Source organism: Pseudorca crassidens, chromosome 11 (assembly GCF_039906515.1).
Source record: "Pseudorca crassidens isolate mPseCra1 chromosome 11, mPseCra1.hap1, whole genome shotgun sequence".
Lineage (NCBI taxonomy): Eukaryota > Metazoa > Chordata > Mammalia > Artiodactyla > Delphinidae > Pseudorca > Pseudorca crassidens.
The window spans coordinates 46,894,492-46,913,126 of record NC_090306.1 but is presented as its reverse complement, the minus strand read 5'-3'; the positions used below and the strand labels follow the sequence as shown (position 1 = coordinate 46,913,126).

The window sequence follows — 18,635 nt, the reverse complement described above, 5'->3', positions numbered from 1 at the left end:
TTTCCCTAGTTAATTTTATGTTTTACAGTCTTATTTTCAAAACTGCCCTATTCTGGTGAGGTGTGTATATCATTGTGATACAGTGTACTGGTAAATAATTTGAGAATGCCTTCCCTTCTCTAAGGAGCTAGGACTTGTTTCTTTCCTTTTTTTTTAGCCCTTTGTATTCTGGCTCTTGTCATTTGATTCATTTTCTAGCTAAGTAAAAAGACCAAAAAATAACGCAGGATAAGACTTCTGTAGCTATTTGTGACATATAGTGTGTATTGGCTCAACCTAAGGCTTCTGTCCTTTTCAAAAGAAGCGACCTGGCTTTGAGACGCTGGCCAGTGCAGAGAGTTTTTTTCCTAGGCCAGGTTCTGTTGCTGCTGACCTTGAGAACCACCCCACGTGTCCCTTACATTGTAATGTTCATCTGGGGGCCCGTAGCATTCTCAGCAGTGCTGGCGGCTGTCAGGTAGGCAGCTGGGAAGATAGGTGATTGTGTATCTTAAAGGTGCAGGAGGGGATTTCGTTTCTTTCTTTAGACCACTGCAGAAGAACTTTGTTAGCCGGCGTTATGCCTGATGTAAGATTACTGCCTGTGTAATGATTTTAGCATTTTCCTCACCTCGCTCCTTTTCAGCAGCTTGAACAGTTTTCTTCCCTTCCCTCCCTATGTGGCAAACTGTTTTCAGCCGCCAGCTACGATTTACGACTTGGTTTGTGCACCAGCATTCCAGCTGTGAGCAGCTGTGTGCACATCTGGGAACCTCCTCCCTTTCAGCACCCCCCAAAAGAGGCTATGCTTTTGAGTCTGTATGTCCCCTGATTCATGCATGGAATTTCCTTCCCAGTGTGGGTTCTGGTATCTTTGGGGACCACCTGGATGCTGAATGTATCTCTCAGAAGAAAGCAAGGTGAATGTCAGATCAAAGAGATTTTATCATGAAAATCAGACAGAGATTTCGTTCACTTAGGCAGTCTTTCTGAATCTTTTTTTGTGTTGCCACTAGATAAGTGGCATTATCCTCCATAATGAGGTTTTTAAAATTACCTGGTTTGTATAAAATTTCACCATTTTGCTGTCACCAGTGCCATCACACCTGAATCAGACCCTATGCTCCTTATCTAGATTGCAGTTTGACCAAGTTTGGATAATCCCCTACGGAATTATCAGTTTGTTTTAAATCACTGTGCAGTTCTGCTCTCTAAAGCTGATGACCTATCTCCATCAGGAGGGGACAGGCACAGATCAGGGCCTCTTCCCCAAGTGTGTGGTTATTACAGTATGTGAGCTCTGAAAGAAGTTTTCTATTTTATGGTAGTGCCTTGAATCATTCTTATCTCTGTTCTTTCATAAATATAGATGACTATGTGAAAAGAAGTATTAAAAATATTGGTCGGTGTTAGGTGAACTAAAAGTCTAGAAAATAAAGATTGAGAGGTGCTATATTTGAAGTTTATAAAATGAAAAAGGACTTAGTTCAGGTGGGCTTGTTTATCATCTCAGAAGCAACAGTTTAGGGGTAGTCTGTTTATCATATCAAGATTAGATTAGGGGATTAGAGAAGTTACTAGATGATGACTCCAGAATATTTTAAGGGATATTACGCAGTTTTAGGGACCACTCCTAACCCTTTGAAGGAATACTTGAAGGACAACTGCATCTTCCTGCAAAAATATCTTTTAGCATCATTGTCACTGGCTGACCCAGTATTGTATTTAAGTTCTAAGAACTTTATGAATTGGGTGACAAAAATGGTGTCCGGTGATATTAACTTAGGTTGTACTTTGTTGAGCTGAGAAATGGGGAGGTTTTTTACTCTTATCTCCAAGCTGTAACCTTTCTTCATCTTCTTTTTATAGCAGAGCAATGATATCGCTCGGGGCTTTGAGAGAGGATTGGAACCAGAAAAGATCATTGGGGCGACAGATTCCTGTGGCGATTTAATGTTCCTAATGAAATGGTGAGAGACATTGGGCCTCACTCTGCGATTGTGTTTCCTTACCAGTGGCTTGAGTTCGTATGGAAGATAGGGAGGGAAGACTGAGTATTCCCCAACTAAGAATTTTGATCGTCAGTGATCTAAATTGTTAACTGATACCAACTGTCAGTATTAAATGGGAATTATGGTTCAGAATGGATTTAAGACATTGTAAAGCTTTGGTATGAAGCCTAATTATATTAGCCCACATACCAGAGAATGGTAGAATTGAGGTAGGAAGCAATATAAATGTGACCTAACCGTTTATTTACACAGTTCTGAATCATTTACCGTCACACCATGAGCCTGTGGCCATGGGATAGGAGTTGAGTGAGGCTTTCTGCCATCGTTGAAGACCAAGACCACTGAATAATGTCTAAAAGAGAAAAATAATCTTAAAGAAAAGCATTAAAAATAACACTAGCCAAAGCACAAGTTATTTCATCCGGTAGAGGGAATGGCTCTTAAAGGAAAGTGTGGTTACTTCCCTTCAGTTTGGTTTCTTAAAGACTAAGTGATTTATGGTGTGGCCCTCACTACCTCTCTGTTTCCAAGTGTTCTGGGCTTCTGATTTAAGTTTGGTCTCTAAATAGAGGGTTCGTGCTACAGTGCCACAAAGGAAGCTAATTACATTAAAAGTTGTATAGTCAAGAGGTTTAATATTTTATCTGATCGAAATTTTGCTGGTAAATTACCCAGAAGTCTATATTTAAAGAATCACTATACTCTCTCTGAAGTAAGGAGCTGTATTGACTGCTTTTCCCACTCAGCCATATATGGGACTTATGACTTACATTCACATATTAAGTAGCTTTTTCGACCACTGTCCAAATTTGGGTAGCTGCTCTGAGCTGTGTGTTTTCCCCCATCTCTTCTCATCCATAATGCTCACCTCTATGAATTCAACATCTCTGTCTTCTAGAGAAGGAGTTAGTTGTCTTTGCTCACATCTCAGTGGAATTTTAATTTAAAATATTTTTTTTCTTGCTTTGGAATCCTGGTTAGTTAAGGAACTTGCTAGATTTTTTTGTTATACCGGAGAGTAGAGCATGTGTAACTTGGGTACTTGAAATTTGCAGCTAATTCCTACATTTCATCTTAGTGACTAGATTTTACGTTCTTTGATGACTTAAATTTCTGTTTTCTTATTGTTCCAATCCACAGTTCTGACCAAAAGGATGAGTGTTTAAAAAGGCCACAAGATGGGGGTTAGGACCGTTTCACGATCCAGATGATGCAGAAACTGGATTGAGCAATTTGTGCATAATCAATAGGGCTGAATGTAGGCTTGATCGTGTGTGCATTCACATGCTCGTACACACAAATAAAAATTATGGGAGCAGAATTTATATAGTAGTTTAGTCTTCAGCCTTTTGTTGAAGCCTGCTGTTTTCGATCTATTCTAGCTGCAGACTTCTGTTTCTTTCTGATGTAGTGGTTAAATGATATTTACTGACAGTTTGATTCATTTACTTAAATTTCTCCTTGAAAGTGTGGAACTGTTAGGATCCTTTTCCCTTTGAAATCAAGATGGAGAGGAAATCAAGTCAGCTAAATCATAATTTAATAACATAAATCTATGTTTGGACAGACTCTCGCTCTTCCTCTCGTTCTGAAGTCTCATATTCTTTCTCTCCAGGAAAGACACAGATGAAGCAGACCTGGTTCTTGCAAAAGAAGCTAATGTTAAATGTCCACAAATTGTGATAGCATTTTATGAAGAGAGACTGACGTGGCATGCATATCCTGAGGATGCGGAAAACAAAGAGAAAGAAACAGCAAAGAGCTAAAGGAGGGGGTGGTCTCTGCCATTTCTCTTTGTACATAATACATTCACCTCCCTGCCTCCTCTCCCTCTACCCACCCCCTTCTATCCTAAACACATCCATAAAAAATGTGCTTATCACTGTGCTCCACAGGAGAAATGTCGGTATTGGTTCTCTCGTAACATAACTGACGGTCTGATTCATGATAGGCGTCTCTCTGTGAAGACCAGGCATTTACATACTGTGTGTAATTCTCACCAGTTTTTCCTTTGCCCTGCTCTCTTCCTTCTGCTCCCCGTGACCTCAAGATGAGTTATAACTTTTTAATCACCTTAGAGTCTTGATCTTTTCAGGGTTGGTCGCTTTTTAGTGGGGGATTTTGCTATAATGATGATGAATTTTGGTTTCTTTCTTTGGCTGTTGGAACATGTTGATGACCAGCTAGGCTTTGTTTTGAGATGTTGGGTTGGAAAAGATGTTGCCCATCTTTTTAAAAAGCCAGTAGCAACTGCCTACGTGTTGGGGCTTCCCCAGCCTCATTCAGCTGTACCCAGGAGAATACAGGGTTCCTCGTGTAGTCTTCTGGGCCACCCTCTGTTGTTCATCCTCACCCATCCTCCCAGAATAGCTCCATCCTTTGGAGGGCTTGAAATTTTACATTCAGATTTGTCAAGGCACTCCTTTTAGCCCCAGGACTTTTGGCCTTGTCTCTCAGCGATCCCTGATTCTGCTTCTGCAAGTTGGTGTAGGCTGTCATAAAATGACAAGATTATTGACTGTGGAGACTTGTAGCTATTAGTACATGAGGATGACAGGGTAGGGTACAATTGTCTTTATGATCACATATGGTATATATGTATTATTTCCTTCTATTCCTCCCATTTGGATTATCTATTTATGTAGGTGTGAGTGACTGCCTGGTGCTTGCTTGTGCCAAGGTGCTAGGCACCCTCCAGCCCTGCCAACTTTTGTGGCCTCCCAAAGCATTCCTGTTACCAAAGAGGCTTCAAACCTGACCCTCACTTCTCAGTGGACCCAAGTTTCCCTCCATGCCATTATTTTCAGTGGGGAATTCTTAGAGGGGAGCCATTGGCCACAGTATCAATTTTAAGTATTCATAGTGTTTATAATCATAAATGTCCTGCTTTGATGACTCCTGGATTTGCCACCAAGAGTCCCCAAAGTATTAACGCTCTTCCCTTTCTCCACCCTCAAACTCTTAGTTGTATCTTTTTTTTTTTTTAAATGCATTTCCATGGAAGACTATCAACCTCAGAGAGTGACAGGCCCCGGCAGTAGCATGTTGACACGACCTCTTCCTACTCAGCAAAATACTTCCCTTTTGGCTTCTTCCTGCTTTACCATTATATTGAGAGATTATTTTTCTGATTATATCCTCTGCCTTTGTTCCCCAAGAAACACCCTGCTTCTCGTTACCCTTTTTTTCTTGTAGTTGAAGGGGGCTAGAGAATCAAGACTAAAAGTAAAGAAATAGCAGGGTTTTGAGCATCCTTGTCCCAGCCCAAAGCTGAGGAGATAAGAATAAATGCTTGAAATAGCCTTAACTCTGGAGTTCACCAGCCATTGAGGTTTTTGTGGTTGCTTTTGATTTTTAAAACGTACATAGCTGTCTGGCCAGGAGCATTCAACCATTTCTAGATTATTCAGAGTAACGAGGGGAATGGAGAGATTGCTCCAGTCCACAGATGAGCCGAATAATATGCAAATCATATACCCATTCATAGCATTTGTTAACATTGCTTCCCTGCTCAGCTGCTGATTGAATTCTGTGTGGTTGTATAAATTATGTCAAAAATTATACTGCACGGTTGAGAAGACAGCTGTTGCTGCAGTGACATGACAGACTGGAACAATGAAGCTTTTGGTTTCAGCCATCCAGGAAAATCCTTCTGAATGGTAATGTGATTGGGTGAGAACGCATAACCCATACCTCAGGTGGGTAGGGGTTTCATCTCCATCTTCCTTAACTCTGAAGGAATTAAAGGCCTAGGTCAAGTGCTGGATAGTTGACAGTTGTTAGTACTTAATCTGATGGGCATCTGAAAGAAAGGATAGTCAGAAGGGAGATTTTTCATACAAGTAACTAAGGATATCAATTAGGGTATACCAGAATAGGACAGAAGTAGGCCAGAGCCACTGAGGAGGTAATCCGGGTCTCTTAAGTTGGCAGGTGGAGAAAATGACAGCTTATCCATGTAGCCAGAGTGTGTCTCCCAGGAGCAGTGGGTATGTAAGCAAAGTACAGTGACCATATTTTTAGAGCCCAAATCTAGCCTGTGGACAAAGAACACAACCGAAATATTTGGTACTAAGACTGGTCTTGAGAAACGTGGGACACATAGTTGCCAGGGTTGTAGGTAATACGTAAGGCATTCATCAAAATCAGATTTCTTTTAACAAAAACCCCCAGTATCGTCTACTACTCATCACCCCTTTAATACTTCAGTCTTCGCTCCATTCATCTTTTTCTGTCCACAGTTTACTGAATCATGGTCTTGTACTGAGTGCTGCCCAAACAACTTGTTCTCTCCCTGCCTACCCACTGCTACTTCTGTAGGAACAGAGGGAGCCAAAGGCCAATACTGATCTCAGCCCTCAGCAGAAAGGAGACGGATGCTTGCCTGTTCTTCTGGCATTTGTTAGTGCTGAGTAGCTGTCCAGGCCCTTGGAGGATTGCAGCCTCAAAAGAGAAACCTGCTTTCATGGGGCTTTCTCCTCTCAGAAGAGTCAGTGGCCCTGGGCTAAGCGCTCTTAAACATCTAGGTCTCAGGTGCTCAAAGTATATTTTTCTTATGTTAAGTCCTCTTTCAAAACATCTTTCTAATGCTGAATTTTTTCTTGAAATCAGCATTCAAGGATTTCTCTTTCCAGAGAATGTAGCAGAGCTTTGACCAGCAGAGTCTACCAAGGTCAGCATAGCTGCTTTTCTGAGCCCTGGGCTGGGCGGATCCCCTCACATTAAGATCAGCTGTTAGAGAACGTCAGCCCTGATGGAAGCACCCATTTTTAACCTGGAGAGAGCCGTATCATTTTTCCTCCTGCAGTCCGGTTTTCATCTGCTCAAAGGAGCATTTGGACCTGTGGTGTTCCTTAATGCTCGAAAGTCTATGGTCCTCGGCTGGCCCCCAGCCGTATATCCGTACTACTTTTTTTTGTTGAAGAAAAGTTGGTCTTTTTCCTGTAGTTCCTGCAGTTTTAGATTCTTCTTAACTCTTCGTACTTGTGCTGTAGCCTCCCTGCAATCCAATTTCCTTATCTTTAGGCCAAATCCTTTGGCCTCAGGGAAGGTGCCTGTGATTTTCATCTTGTGGTTTTGTCTGATCTGTGTGTAGCCCAGCTTACCTAAGGTACAGTGAGGGATCCGTGTTTGGGCTGGGGAGTGATTGTTTTTGCCTTTAGGGTTCAAATTTGAGGGCCTAAAATAAGTTCGCAGTGACCTGAGAACTTCAGGAAGGGTTATATCATTAGATTTGAAATGTGGAAATGGTTTCTCACAAATTAGGTCAAAGGAAAAGCTCATTTTGCACCCGTGGCTCCATCCTTTTGGTTTAGGTTTTTAGAGTGTTGAGATCTGTACCTTTGTAATTAGACCACCAAGCAAGCATACCTGTGTCAGGTCAGAGAGAGGAAAGGTCTGGACCCAGTGTATTTGTTTCATTTTGGCTTTACCACTAATCATAAAAGTTTTCAAAAATAGAGATGTTACCAGCCTTGCCCCCAAGAGCACATGCTCGGAATTGCCTGCCCCCCAACTAATCATGGTGGATTTCTATTGAGCCATCCACATTCCGGCCACCTTACTGTACATCAACATGCGTTTCATTCAACGGACGTTTTTTGGCCCTGGGGATACCAAGTTCAAACAGATGCAGTCCCTGACCGCAAAGAATCTTCATACAGGTGTGGGATGAACTACTACCAGTTCATTGTAGTAAATGCTACAAATGGGCACACATTTTATATTTGAGGGCAGAGACAACTGACTGGTTGGTATAGTTTGTGGCCCTAAAGTAGGAGGGTGACAACAGGTTCGTGTGTAGAAAAGACGTGATCTTGGGTGAATTGAACTAACTGGCCATAGATGGACCACAACGAAGGGTTGTTTTATTCCAGAAAATAAAGATAACAGGTTTGGTTAGAAATGCTACTACAAGAGAAAGGTGAGTGGAGGTTGAGAACCCCTGGCTTCAGTCCCTATTTGAGGCTCTTTGCCAAAGTATTTAAAGGTAGTTAATCCTTGCTTGTGGAAGGTATTAACTATGTTGCAGATCCAGTTACGTGTTATTGCTGTATTGTGGGTTCTGTAAAATGTATTCCTTATGGATACTTCATCAGTGTTGCTCACACCTTTTTCAGTTTCTCATCCCTTTTGAAGGAATTAACATGAGGCTGGCTTGAAGCCTAAAACAGGGACATGCTTTCCAATGACAGAAGATTTGCCAAGAAGAAAAAAAAAAAAGGCTTGGGGCACATCTGGTAACACCTGGGCATCTATTCTGGGCAGTGTAGTTTTATTTAACACCTCAAGATGGGGATTTCTAAGCAGAGACTTGTGGCACTTATGTGGAAACCTCTCCCAGAAATACACATGACCCAGAGTTTCGGATTTAATCAGCCTAGGGAGGTCCAGGGTGAGGCCTGTGAAGAAACAGTCTGGCCTTAAGAAATGTCCTAGTTCTGACCATGTGATCACAGGAAAAATGCTACTTTGCCTGCATAATTGAGAGTTGGATAATTGAAAGTTGACTCAAGTGTGAAGGTTCCTTGGATAGCTTCATAAAAATTCTAGTTTCTTTTTGCTTGCGCTGGATTTCTTGGATTTTAAACTACCTCATCTCGTCTTTTTAGAGTTACTTCAGGCTTGTCGTTGCCACTTTAACATCATGCTTGACTGTGGTGGTTTTCTAAGATGGAATGTTTCCTATTCGTTGAGAGCGTGTTTTCTTGCTTTTTATCCTGGTCCTCATTTCACCTAACATCATCACATGTTGCTCCTCTGTCAGAGAAATATTTTAAGATAGTTTAAAATCTTGGTTCATGGGAAGAAAGAGACCCTCCAATGCTATATTTGTCTCTGAGGTCAGTGAGAGAAGGAGTTAAAACAAGGTGGTGGGGGAAGGGACAGAACCTGCACTGGAGGCAGCCGACAGGGGAAGAACCATTAATTAAAACAATTTCAAAGTCAACTGATTGTGATCATTAATGTCACAATAGATCAAAACCTAATTATCACTGCCTAGGTAAGAGCCATCAGTATTAATCAGAAAATCTAATAGGAAACTATTATCAAGAAATTAGGCCAAATTGAATGCAATGAAGTTCTTGCCATTCTCTCTCCTCTCCTTTTTTTCTTTTTTCTTTTTTTTTAATTTGGCGATGTCCCCTGGCATTGGCAGGTGTGACCCTCACAGTTGACCCAGGCCCCAGTGGCCAGTTTGTCATGATTTCTGAGAAATTCCAACACAGACTGAACCTGAACTGTCACTGCTGCTTTAATCAGTCTTGAACTTTCTCATCACCTGGTCTCACCCAATGTGATCAGCCATCAATGAAAAAAGGTTTATATTTAGGTCTTGGAACGGTTGGTCCTTCCTGGAACTAGAGCATCCCTGGTGAACATTATACTGTGTGTGTTGATTAATCATTCTTCGAGCTCCTGAGGTACGTAGGGTCCTGTTGCTCTGGCTACTGCAAGTAGGTATGGAGGAAAGGAGGGGCTTCCTGCCTGGAGATCCTTCCAGAAGACCTTAGAAGATAGAGTTTCATCATGTCACGGCCCTTTTAAGGCTCGAGTCACTGTTTTGCAGTTTCCAGGAGCTTTAGGATTTGATTCTAAACCAGGACTGTCTGTGGTTTTAAGTTTTTTTCCCCTTCGTTTTAGGGTAAGGGTCATAGTGATTTCTCCCAGAATCCAGTGTAAATCCAAAGGAGGGGGGAACATGTTTTTTCTTTTGCCTTTCTTTTGTTAAAGATTTATGCCTCTGGCAGGAGGTAAGAATATGACAAGTGTCTTCTGACTAGTTATAGAGATCACTTTATACCCTCTCCCTGAATGGAAGAATAAGTGTCACCATCTACATTCTTAACTGTTTTTGAAGATACTGCAATTCCTGAGGTTGAGCTGAGGCAGAAAGATTGGAAAGATGCTGGCCCTGGGTATTGTGGGGAGGGATGAGTAGCAGCAGGGGGTGTTTGGTGGTGCTAGGGTTCCTAGCTTAGCCTGTAGAGAATGTTGCTGCTGCCACCGCAGTGGCTGGCCTTTCCCCACCAACCTTGGAGCTCAGAGCACTACCCAGACCACCTCTGAGGAAGTTGTTCTTAGCTTTCTGCTTGAGTGTGGTCTTGCTTCACTCTGAATTTTAGGAATTTGGGTTACTCGGTATAGAACTTTGAGAAATTGGTGTGACTTAGTCCTTCACCTCTTAAGGTAAAGTGAGTATTTCTTTACAAAAGAATTCATGCCCTGGGCTTCCCTGGTGGCGCAGTGGTTGGGAGTCTGCCTGCCGATGCAGGGGACGCGGGTTCGTGCCCCGGCCTGGGAGGATCCCACATGCCGCGGAGCGGCTGGGCCCGTGAGCCATGGCTGCTGAGCCTGCGCGTCTGGAGCTTGTGCTCTGCGACGGGAGGGGCCGCAGCAGTGAGAGGCCCGCGTACCACAAAAAAAAAAAAAAAAAAAGAATTCATGCCCTTAATGTTTAAACTGTAATTTTATTTTCAAGACACCCATTAACACATGACTTTCAGAAGCAACTTCTTTCTTCAAGGTTCCTTGCGTTGTGCTAGATAAATAATGGGCCATCAGTTAATACTTGTGGGTTGATTGAGTTCATCTGGTTTGCAGGGTGAGGTGTGCTACTGGCTTCCTTTTGCTCCCAAGTGCACTCTTAAGATGTAAAGTGCTCCGGGGATGGACAAGAATTGAGTGGATGCTGACTATGGTGCCAACCTCCTCAACTGATTCATAATGGCTGACCTTGGGCAAGTCACTCCTTTCAATGCCTCAGTTCCCCATCTGTCAAATGGGGATAATAATACTGACCTACCTCACAGGGGTGTTGTGAGGCATTGTAAATCAAAGTTACTAGAATACTTTAGGGTCCTCGACGGAGGATGCCCTGAGCCGAGGTCTAGGCCTGCCATAGGCTTTTGTCCTCACTGAGCTGTCCCAAGGTTGGAACTACTTAGTGACCTTGGCAAATTCTCTGCCCCCCACCCCTCATCAAAGCTGCTAGTTCAGATGTTGACAGTGTTTCCATGAATGTTGAAGTCCTAATAGTGCAGACTTAGGATGTTACGGGGGAAAGCACTTAGTCTATTTTATGTCTTGCATCCACAAAGAGAGGCTGTTTGAGACCCAAGAGCATTGGATTAGGGAATCAGGGATGCTGCTGCTGCTTTCTCTGCTGGTTGGGAATTAAGGTCCCATACCCCATGGGCTTGGGACAGACTTGGGTTGTCTCGGGAGCAGAGCACACACAGTGGGTTTGATTTATATCTTGGCTTGCTGCTCCCTGAACCGATCCCAGGACGGCTGGGTCACTTCACCCCTTCGTGGTATCTGTACCCGAGCCTTTGCCTCCCCATAGGAACCAGCTGGTTCAGTAAGCATAACCACTTCTTCCATCCCCCACCAAAAAAGAGCCACATGTTGGAAAATTTTTTTCTAGAGATAAGCTTAACACTCCGAATCGGGCAGTGATGCTCCTGAAAGCTTCATCCAGTTCACTGTATTCAGCATCTGTCATCTCTTTCTCGGTGTCCACTGTCTGAACCTGACTTTGACCTTTCTTCCCTCTGGTTTGGGAAAGCTTTGGACACTTTGTATTTGCCCAGGTGTGGGCCCAAGAGCCTTGCTCTCCGTCTCAGTTCAGGGGCTCAGCTGGCTCCTCTCCCCAACAGGGCTCTTTCTCCTTTCCCTCTCCTTGGCCCTAGATGTGTAACCCCTGAAAAAGCACAAGGTCCTGGCCCCTTGCTGCGGTCACATTCTGGTTCTCATTGTTTAGTGGACTCTGCTCCTCTGTTGACTGCACTGGCGGCACCAGGCAGTTCTGTGGAGTCCTGGAGGATGGAGAGAGCACGGTCTGCCATCCTGCCAAGTAGCCAGGAGTTGATTTGCCCACGGCCACAGGCCTTCTCACCCCTTCCCACAGGATGGGATCTGAGAGATTCCAGAGGCTGGGTTTCTTTCAGCACTCGGTGCCATCCTGAGTAGCAAAACAGATCACACTTTGTAGCCAGATTTCTGAATGGAAAAATGGGAAATTGAATTCTCTATGGACCTTTTTGGTTTGTGGGGGAGTTTTGGTTGTGTTTCTGGGTTTTATTTCAGCCAAACATGTCTGCTTTTGATTTTTTTTTTTTAGGATAAGTGATATATATATATATATATGTTCGCCTTTTAAATGTAAATGTTTAAAAGTAGGCAATTTATGTGTTTCCACAACTGACATCTGATGCAGACCTCATTCTCTCCCCCTCTTCCACTCTCCTCTTTTCCCTCTTTTCATACTCTTGTATTGGTTCTAATAAATGGTTGCTTTTCAAATACGGATACTGAGTGGTGGTTTCCAAAGTCTGGGTCTTACACTCTTTCGTTAATTTGGGCCCCAAATGTCATCCAGTGGCTGCGCATGCGTTTGTGACAGAGCTGGGAGGCTTGGAGAGCAAGGGCTTTTTTCTAAGGATTGTCGGTCTCTGACTTTGCGCAGATAGCCACAGGGTGGCGCAAGCCTGAGGGAATAAGAGAACGTGTATCCTGTTCCCTGCTCCTTCCGGTAACCCCTTCAGACTGTATGCCTTCCTGGTCTTGGAGCTGGTGTCTCCTCGAAATGGCTCAGAGAATAAACATTAACCCTTAGGAACCCAGGGGACCCCTAGAAAAGTCAGCCCCTAGTTATTAGAATTTGTGGAACACCACATGGACAAACAATCTGAATCAGGTTTGAAAATCCCAATACATGTGAATTACGTTTATGAGCTGTTACGCTTTTGATTTGATTTTGATTTCACAAATACCAAAGAAACGGAAGATCTAATGACTGTGGGTCATGGTGGGGGCAGTTGGAGGTTGGATTAGGAAGGAAAAAGAGTGTGTGGATAGTCAAGCATTTATTGCGTGATACAAGCCTGATGCCGTTCTGAATCTAATGGATACGTGGGCAAAAACTCACAGAGGAGTGAGAAGTGAAGACGGAGGGATCCCAGGACCCAGACATCCTCCCGGGAGGCACCTCCGCTCGTTTTCCACCATCTCTTATCTGCAATTCTCCCTCTTGTTTTCCCTTCTTGCTGCTGAGTTATAGGGTCTCCCCAGTCTAATCTCGTAAAGTCTTATGAAGACATCTGTAGGTTGGCTAGTTTAATGGTCCATGACCCCATAAACATGGGACAGGAGAGCCATTTGGTCCACTTCAGAGCCAGACCTTTCTGAACGTTATTTATTTCTTAACTCTGAAGCCTGGGACTGCTCACCCCCTTCCCTTTCCATCTTTTTCTAGTCCTCTCACCATTGTGCCACTTTGCGTTGGGCTCATCAGGAAGCACGACTCTGGGGTTTTGACACCCACTCCCACTCCTAAGCAACTGTGTCTCGGTTTTTGTTTCCCTCTGACGTGTCAGAGGGTATGCCTGCCTGGCCGTCACTCAGATGAGCTCCGCACCGCTCCTCTTCTCCCGGGAACCCTGCCTCTGTGTGCTGGGCCAGGCCCCCGCCGGCCAGTTGTGCCTTCCCTTTTGTCTCCGCTAAAGGGCCGCAGAGCTCATGGAAGTCCAGGCAGGCCCAGACAGCCTAAATGGAGGGCTGCAGTGTGGGAGTCTGCGCTTAGCGCACGGCTTGAAATCGCCCTGCTAGGAGGAAGCAGCCCCCCAGGCAGCCTCCGCCCTTTGGAAGGAAGTGTGAGCTGGGGGCTGAGAGCCCCACTGTTGAGAGCGGCTACACAGAGGGGAGCCCATTACAGCCTGTGGATACGCCGAGCTGATCCCCGAGCCTGGGGTGTGACCTGCGGGGTGGATGGGGGATAAACAAAGCAAAGCTGGGCCAACTGGTGTTCGAGCGTGCCACACGGTACGGTGCCCTCTGCTACTCCAGCAGAGCTGGGGGTAAAGGATGAGTGAGAACCCTCACAGACTCCCCTGCTTAAAGTCGTGGACACGGTGAAGACACGTGAATGGAAGGGTCTGGCTCTCAGCTCCGTGGCTTCTCAGCCTTTGTTTTATCCTCCCCCTTGCTCTCCTGCTTCCCCCACCGCCTCTGCAGCTGTAACATCTTGCTTTCCAGGTGCCAGCTCCCTCCTCTCTCAGCTTCTGTCTTTATTTGTGCGTCTGTATTCTTTTTACGGTTCCTCCCCTTTGTCTGCTCCATCGTGTGTGTTTTTCTCTTTCTTTGTCTTTTTTTTCTTCTCATTTCTGGTCTCCGCACCCCATGTTCTCTCCACCCCCTTCAAAGTCCATAAGCAGCCTCAATTTGGACATTTAATTTCAACCCCATCAAATTATTATCTTTCTTGCAACAACCTGGGACTCTGTACGAGCTCTTTCTACCCCACACCGCCTCTGGAAACAGGTGCATCTCTCCGTACAATGTGATGCCCCCTCCCAGACTGGGGGAGGTGAGGCCGGCTCAGCGGCTTCATGCCCCTTCTCAGCAGAACCTTGTGCGATCATTTGGTTATGAGCCAAGGGGAGAGAAAGAGCTGCCGAGAATTGAGCTTGCTGGTAAATATGGGGGCTGCTGAGATGAAAATGTTTTTGGGGTTATTATTGCACCCTTTCCTCTCCCTCCCCCTTCCTGCCACTGCTGTCTTCTGGGGAAGGAAGCTGGTGGGGAGCCGAGGTATTGGCCACAGCTGCTGCAGCTTATGAAATTCTGCTTCTACATCTGCAGCAAGGGTGGGAGTGGGGGCAGGTGAGCTCCGTAGGGAAGGGGAGGAGGGCAGGGGCGCCAAGCCCCTTGCCTGTGCTGTGTGGGAACGGCATGGACCCTTCCTTCCTGCTACTTCCAATACCATGCAGCACCTCTCTATGCAGCCTGTTTCCGCCCTAACTTCTCACCCCTGCTGTAACCCTCTGCTCCTTTCTGTTTCAACTCTTCCGGGCAAAAGCCTGGAGAGCCAGCTCTCAGAGACCTGAGCCTGACTGTGCTCCTTTGTCCTCTGTCACACACACCCTTTCTCTAGTTCCTGCCTTACCACTCCAGTCCCGTCTGCAGGAGAAGCTGGGTGGTAGAGGGGATGGAGCTGCTGCTTTGAGCCCTGGGAGAGAGCAGGGCTGGGGCTACCTGTTCCTCAGAGGGGATGGGGAGGGTGCAGGCACATCGGCTCCTAGACCAGGACACAGGATGCTCTCTCTCCATGTGTTCTCTACCCTTCTCTCCTCTCCCCAACTACCTGCCTCTCTCTGACTTTTTCTCCTGTTCATCCTTTCTCTGTTCCTGTTTTTCCCTTTTTTATCATCAGTTCCTTTTCCCTTTTTTCTCTGTTTTTTACTTCCATGTTACTAAGAGTAGAAGTAAGTAAGGGGGCTTGAGGAAAGGGGTTGAGAGGGAAAGAAAAGGACACGGGTTTTTTTTTTCCACTTCCCCTTTGGAGGTGTGGGGATGAAGAATATCGCCCGTTTTTCTCCTTCTGGGGATTGAAGCATCTCTCCATCCTCAGCCCTTCTGATTTTCTCAACAATGATGTCTAAAACAGGGATTCCTAACCTTGAAAAACAGTCTCTATTTTTATTTGTTTCTTTATGATTTTGTAGATGAGCGAAAACCTTGCCATCCTTACAGTCAGTTCCCCGTGTGATATGTTTCCGTTAGAATGTTTAAGATGATCACTTTGAGAATTTCATCACCGTGTTGAGATGACTGGAGTCTGGGGTGTTGTAACGAGGCAGGAAGTCACTGATTTTTAGTGTCCAGCTAAGCCAATTGGATCCTTATTTCTGTGTGAGTTTGTTGCAGCCTTTCAGCATGGGAGTAAAAACTTTCTTCCTGGCGGACTCCCGTTGCCCCATTCCTCAGCCTAGGGGATCATGGGGCAGGTCAAACCCAGATCGGTTCCCAGTTTCCCTTCCTCACCCTAAAAGGCAGCCCAGTCTGCCTGTAGAGGGAGGCGAGGAACAGTGATCTGATCTCTCATCCCCTCCCTTTACTTCACCCCACGCTTCTTTCAGTCATTGAGAATTTGAGGGTTTGGATCAGAGAAGAGGGTTTCTGGTTTGGATTAAGGAGCTGGGCTAGGAGGGATGGTTGGGGGTGAAATTGCAAGCTTGGATGGAGGAGGTGGGAGAGAGAGAGAGGGAGGGAGGGAGGGAGAGAAGCGGGTACAAGGCTGTCCTTGTGAAAAACTGGGAGACTGGAATGAAATGAAGAAGGATGGGAGATGAGAGGCTTGGAAGAACATGATGTGCAGGGGGCGCATGTGCCATGTGCCAGAACAGATGCGAGGAATGTGGATGCTCACAGAGGGGCCTGCAAGGCCCTCCGAAGCTGCATCTCCTGTGTCCAGGCGTATCGTCTTCTTCGCTCTGACGCAGCTGGCTGGAACTTCACAGCTGAAGAGCTCTGGGCAGTGAATCAATGTAGTGTTTACCCTCATGTGTTCTGAGTTAGAACAGTCTTTGCTCAAGACTGGATGACCACCCTGAAAATCTAGGAAATGTTTTCAGTTACTTCGGAAGGCCCTTCTGCACCCCGAATGACTTCTGTTTCCACACTGGCATGGGAGGTGGAGGGCCTGCAATCCTGGTATTCCTCCCTTCAATCCCCGATCCTGCTTCAGGCGGTCCCAGGAAGGGTCTGAGAGGAGAGTGCGCTGGTGGGGGGGCGGGGGTTGGCCATACAGGGGCCCCATTGGCTGCAGATAGGGGTGCACTAATGTTCATTAGAGATTCAGAACTGAATAGCTATTGCTACCACCTCCAAAGAAGGGATGGGACAAACAGCTCCAATTTTGCCCCCAAGGAAATGGCGGGTTTGTGTGTGTATGAGAGTTGGAGGGATGTGTTAATTTGAGTATAACTCTCTGAATATATGTTTTTGCTCATCTGAAGGTGTTAAATTCCATGGCGTCCAACTTCAGTCACTCTAACGGCGGGGAAGCAATGGCCTAGGTAATTCCAGGCAGCAGATAACCCCCAAAGCATTTATGAATATGATTGAAATGTGCTTTGGACTGTGCTAGGGACGGGCTTTGGAAGGTGCCTTGTGGGCCAAGAGGAGGAAGTCATTAATCGCGGCAAAGGAAAGCTGCTCTTAGCTCTGCACCAGGACAGCCATACAGATCAGAGGCAGAAAATGGCAGGCACTGAGTCTGTTCAGGTGGAAAGGCAAGGAGGCCAGTAAGGGCCTCAGGGGCAGCATGCTAGTGCAAGGCTAGTAAGCATGTGGGAAGGTCAAGGGCACAGAGAGTGGCAGGATAAAGTGTGGATTGAGAGAGGTTAGGAAGCAATAGAAGCTCACAACTGACCTTGCTCTGGGGCCAAAGCACCAGCCTAGGAACAGCCCGGGCACTGGAAAAAAATCATTAGGTGAGAGTTCTATCAGGCTTTGTCTTTCACAGGCTGTGTGATATTGGTTAAGTTAATTTTCCCTTCTAGGTGTCAGTTTCCTGAGAAGAGTCAGCTGAAATGTTGAACAATTATTTCATTTTTCACTAAATAGTTTATCTTTTCTTATAATCATAACAGAAAGTTGATAAAAGAAAAAAGTGGAAAAAGCATAATCCTATCACGTTAATACAATACATATTTCTATGTTTGTGCGCTGGATCAGATCTTTGTCCATAGGAGACAAATTCCTATTTTTACATTGTGTACCATTTTGTATGTTTTCACTTATCATAAAATAGTTCCATAGCACTATGTATTCTTTCTTTTTCTTTTTTGTTTTTGGTAGCCCAGGTGGGATGCAAATAGCACTATGTATTCTTAACAATTATTGTTTAAAATTATTATGAGAGAAACTAAGCCTGTGCGCCACAACTACTGAGCCTGCGAGCCACAACTACTGAAGCCCACATGCCACAACTACTGAATCCCGTGCACCTAGAGCCCATGCTCTGCAACAAGAGAAACCAGCACAATGAGAAGCCCGTGCGCTGCAACAAAGAGTAGCCCCCACTCGCCGCAACTAGGGAAAGCCCGCATGCAGCAACGAAGACCCAACTCAGCCAAAAATAAATAAATTAATTAAAAATAAATAAATAAAAATAAAATGATTATGAATGTATTACATATGAATTCTATCAGGACCTGGGGTCTGGAAGGCCCCTTTCTACCTCTCTGGCTGCTTCAACTCAGCTTCGTACCTTCGAACTAGTGGTGGTTCCCGTGTTCCACCCTCAACACTTGTTCTCATCTGTTTCCTCCTCCTGAGATAGCTCAAGCACTCTCATAACTTCAACCATTACTTACGATAAGGCTCGTGAGCCCCAGACCTATGAGTCTGGGCCTCAACTGTTTCTCTGTCCCCTCTGTGTCCACGTGCCTCCTGCTGCCTCCTCCTGAGTATCCTGAAGGCTTCTCAAAGCAAAGAGCTCTGCGGGTGGAGTACATGTCGTCCCTGCCTTCTGACTTCACAGTCCAGGACACGGCTGGTGCTGGAGGATGGTCATCACACACTGACTTTCTGAAAGATGGACAGTGAACAGGATGTGAACATAATTTAACGAATGACATGATATGACATCGAGGTGGGTTGGATTTGTCTCCATCGTCACCAGCAAGTGTGAAACTCACCAAGAACACCAGCGTGGTTTGCAAGACCCTCACTGCCTGGACTGTCTGGCCCCAGCTCCAGCCCTCCTTCCTGCCCTGCTGCTTTCTGCATGGGACTGTCTCGGTCTCAATACCCTTATCAGTGAGGCTGTCCCAGCAGTGAGGTTGCACATTATGT

At 45.3% G+C, this 18,635-nt stretch overlaps 1 protein-coding gene across 9 annotated transcripts in view; it reads left to right on the top strand.

Moving 5' to 3' along the window:
• Window positions 1-12,299, top strand: part of CBX5 (chromobox 5) — a 36,311-nt gene extending 24,012 nt beyond the window's left edge. For 8 of the 9 annotated variants that reach the window (XM_067696829.1, XM_067696822.1, XM_067696827.1 and 5 more), the window contains 2 exons: window positions 1,849-1,949; window positions 3,607-12,299. In XM_067696829.1, the coding sequence (XP_067552930.1) occupies window positions 1,849-1,949; window positions 3,607-3,757 (252 nt within the window). In that variant the 3' untranslated portion in view covers window positions 3,758-12,299. The remainder of the gene's footprint in view (window positions 1-1,848; window positions 1,950-3,606) is intronic. The other variant, XM_067696831.1, reaches the window with a different exon arrangement.
• Window positions 12,300-18,635: the final 6,336 nt, after the last annotated feature.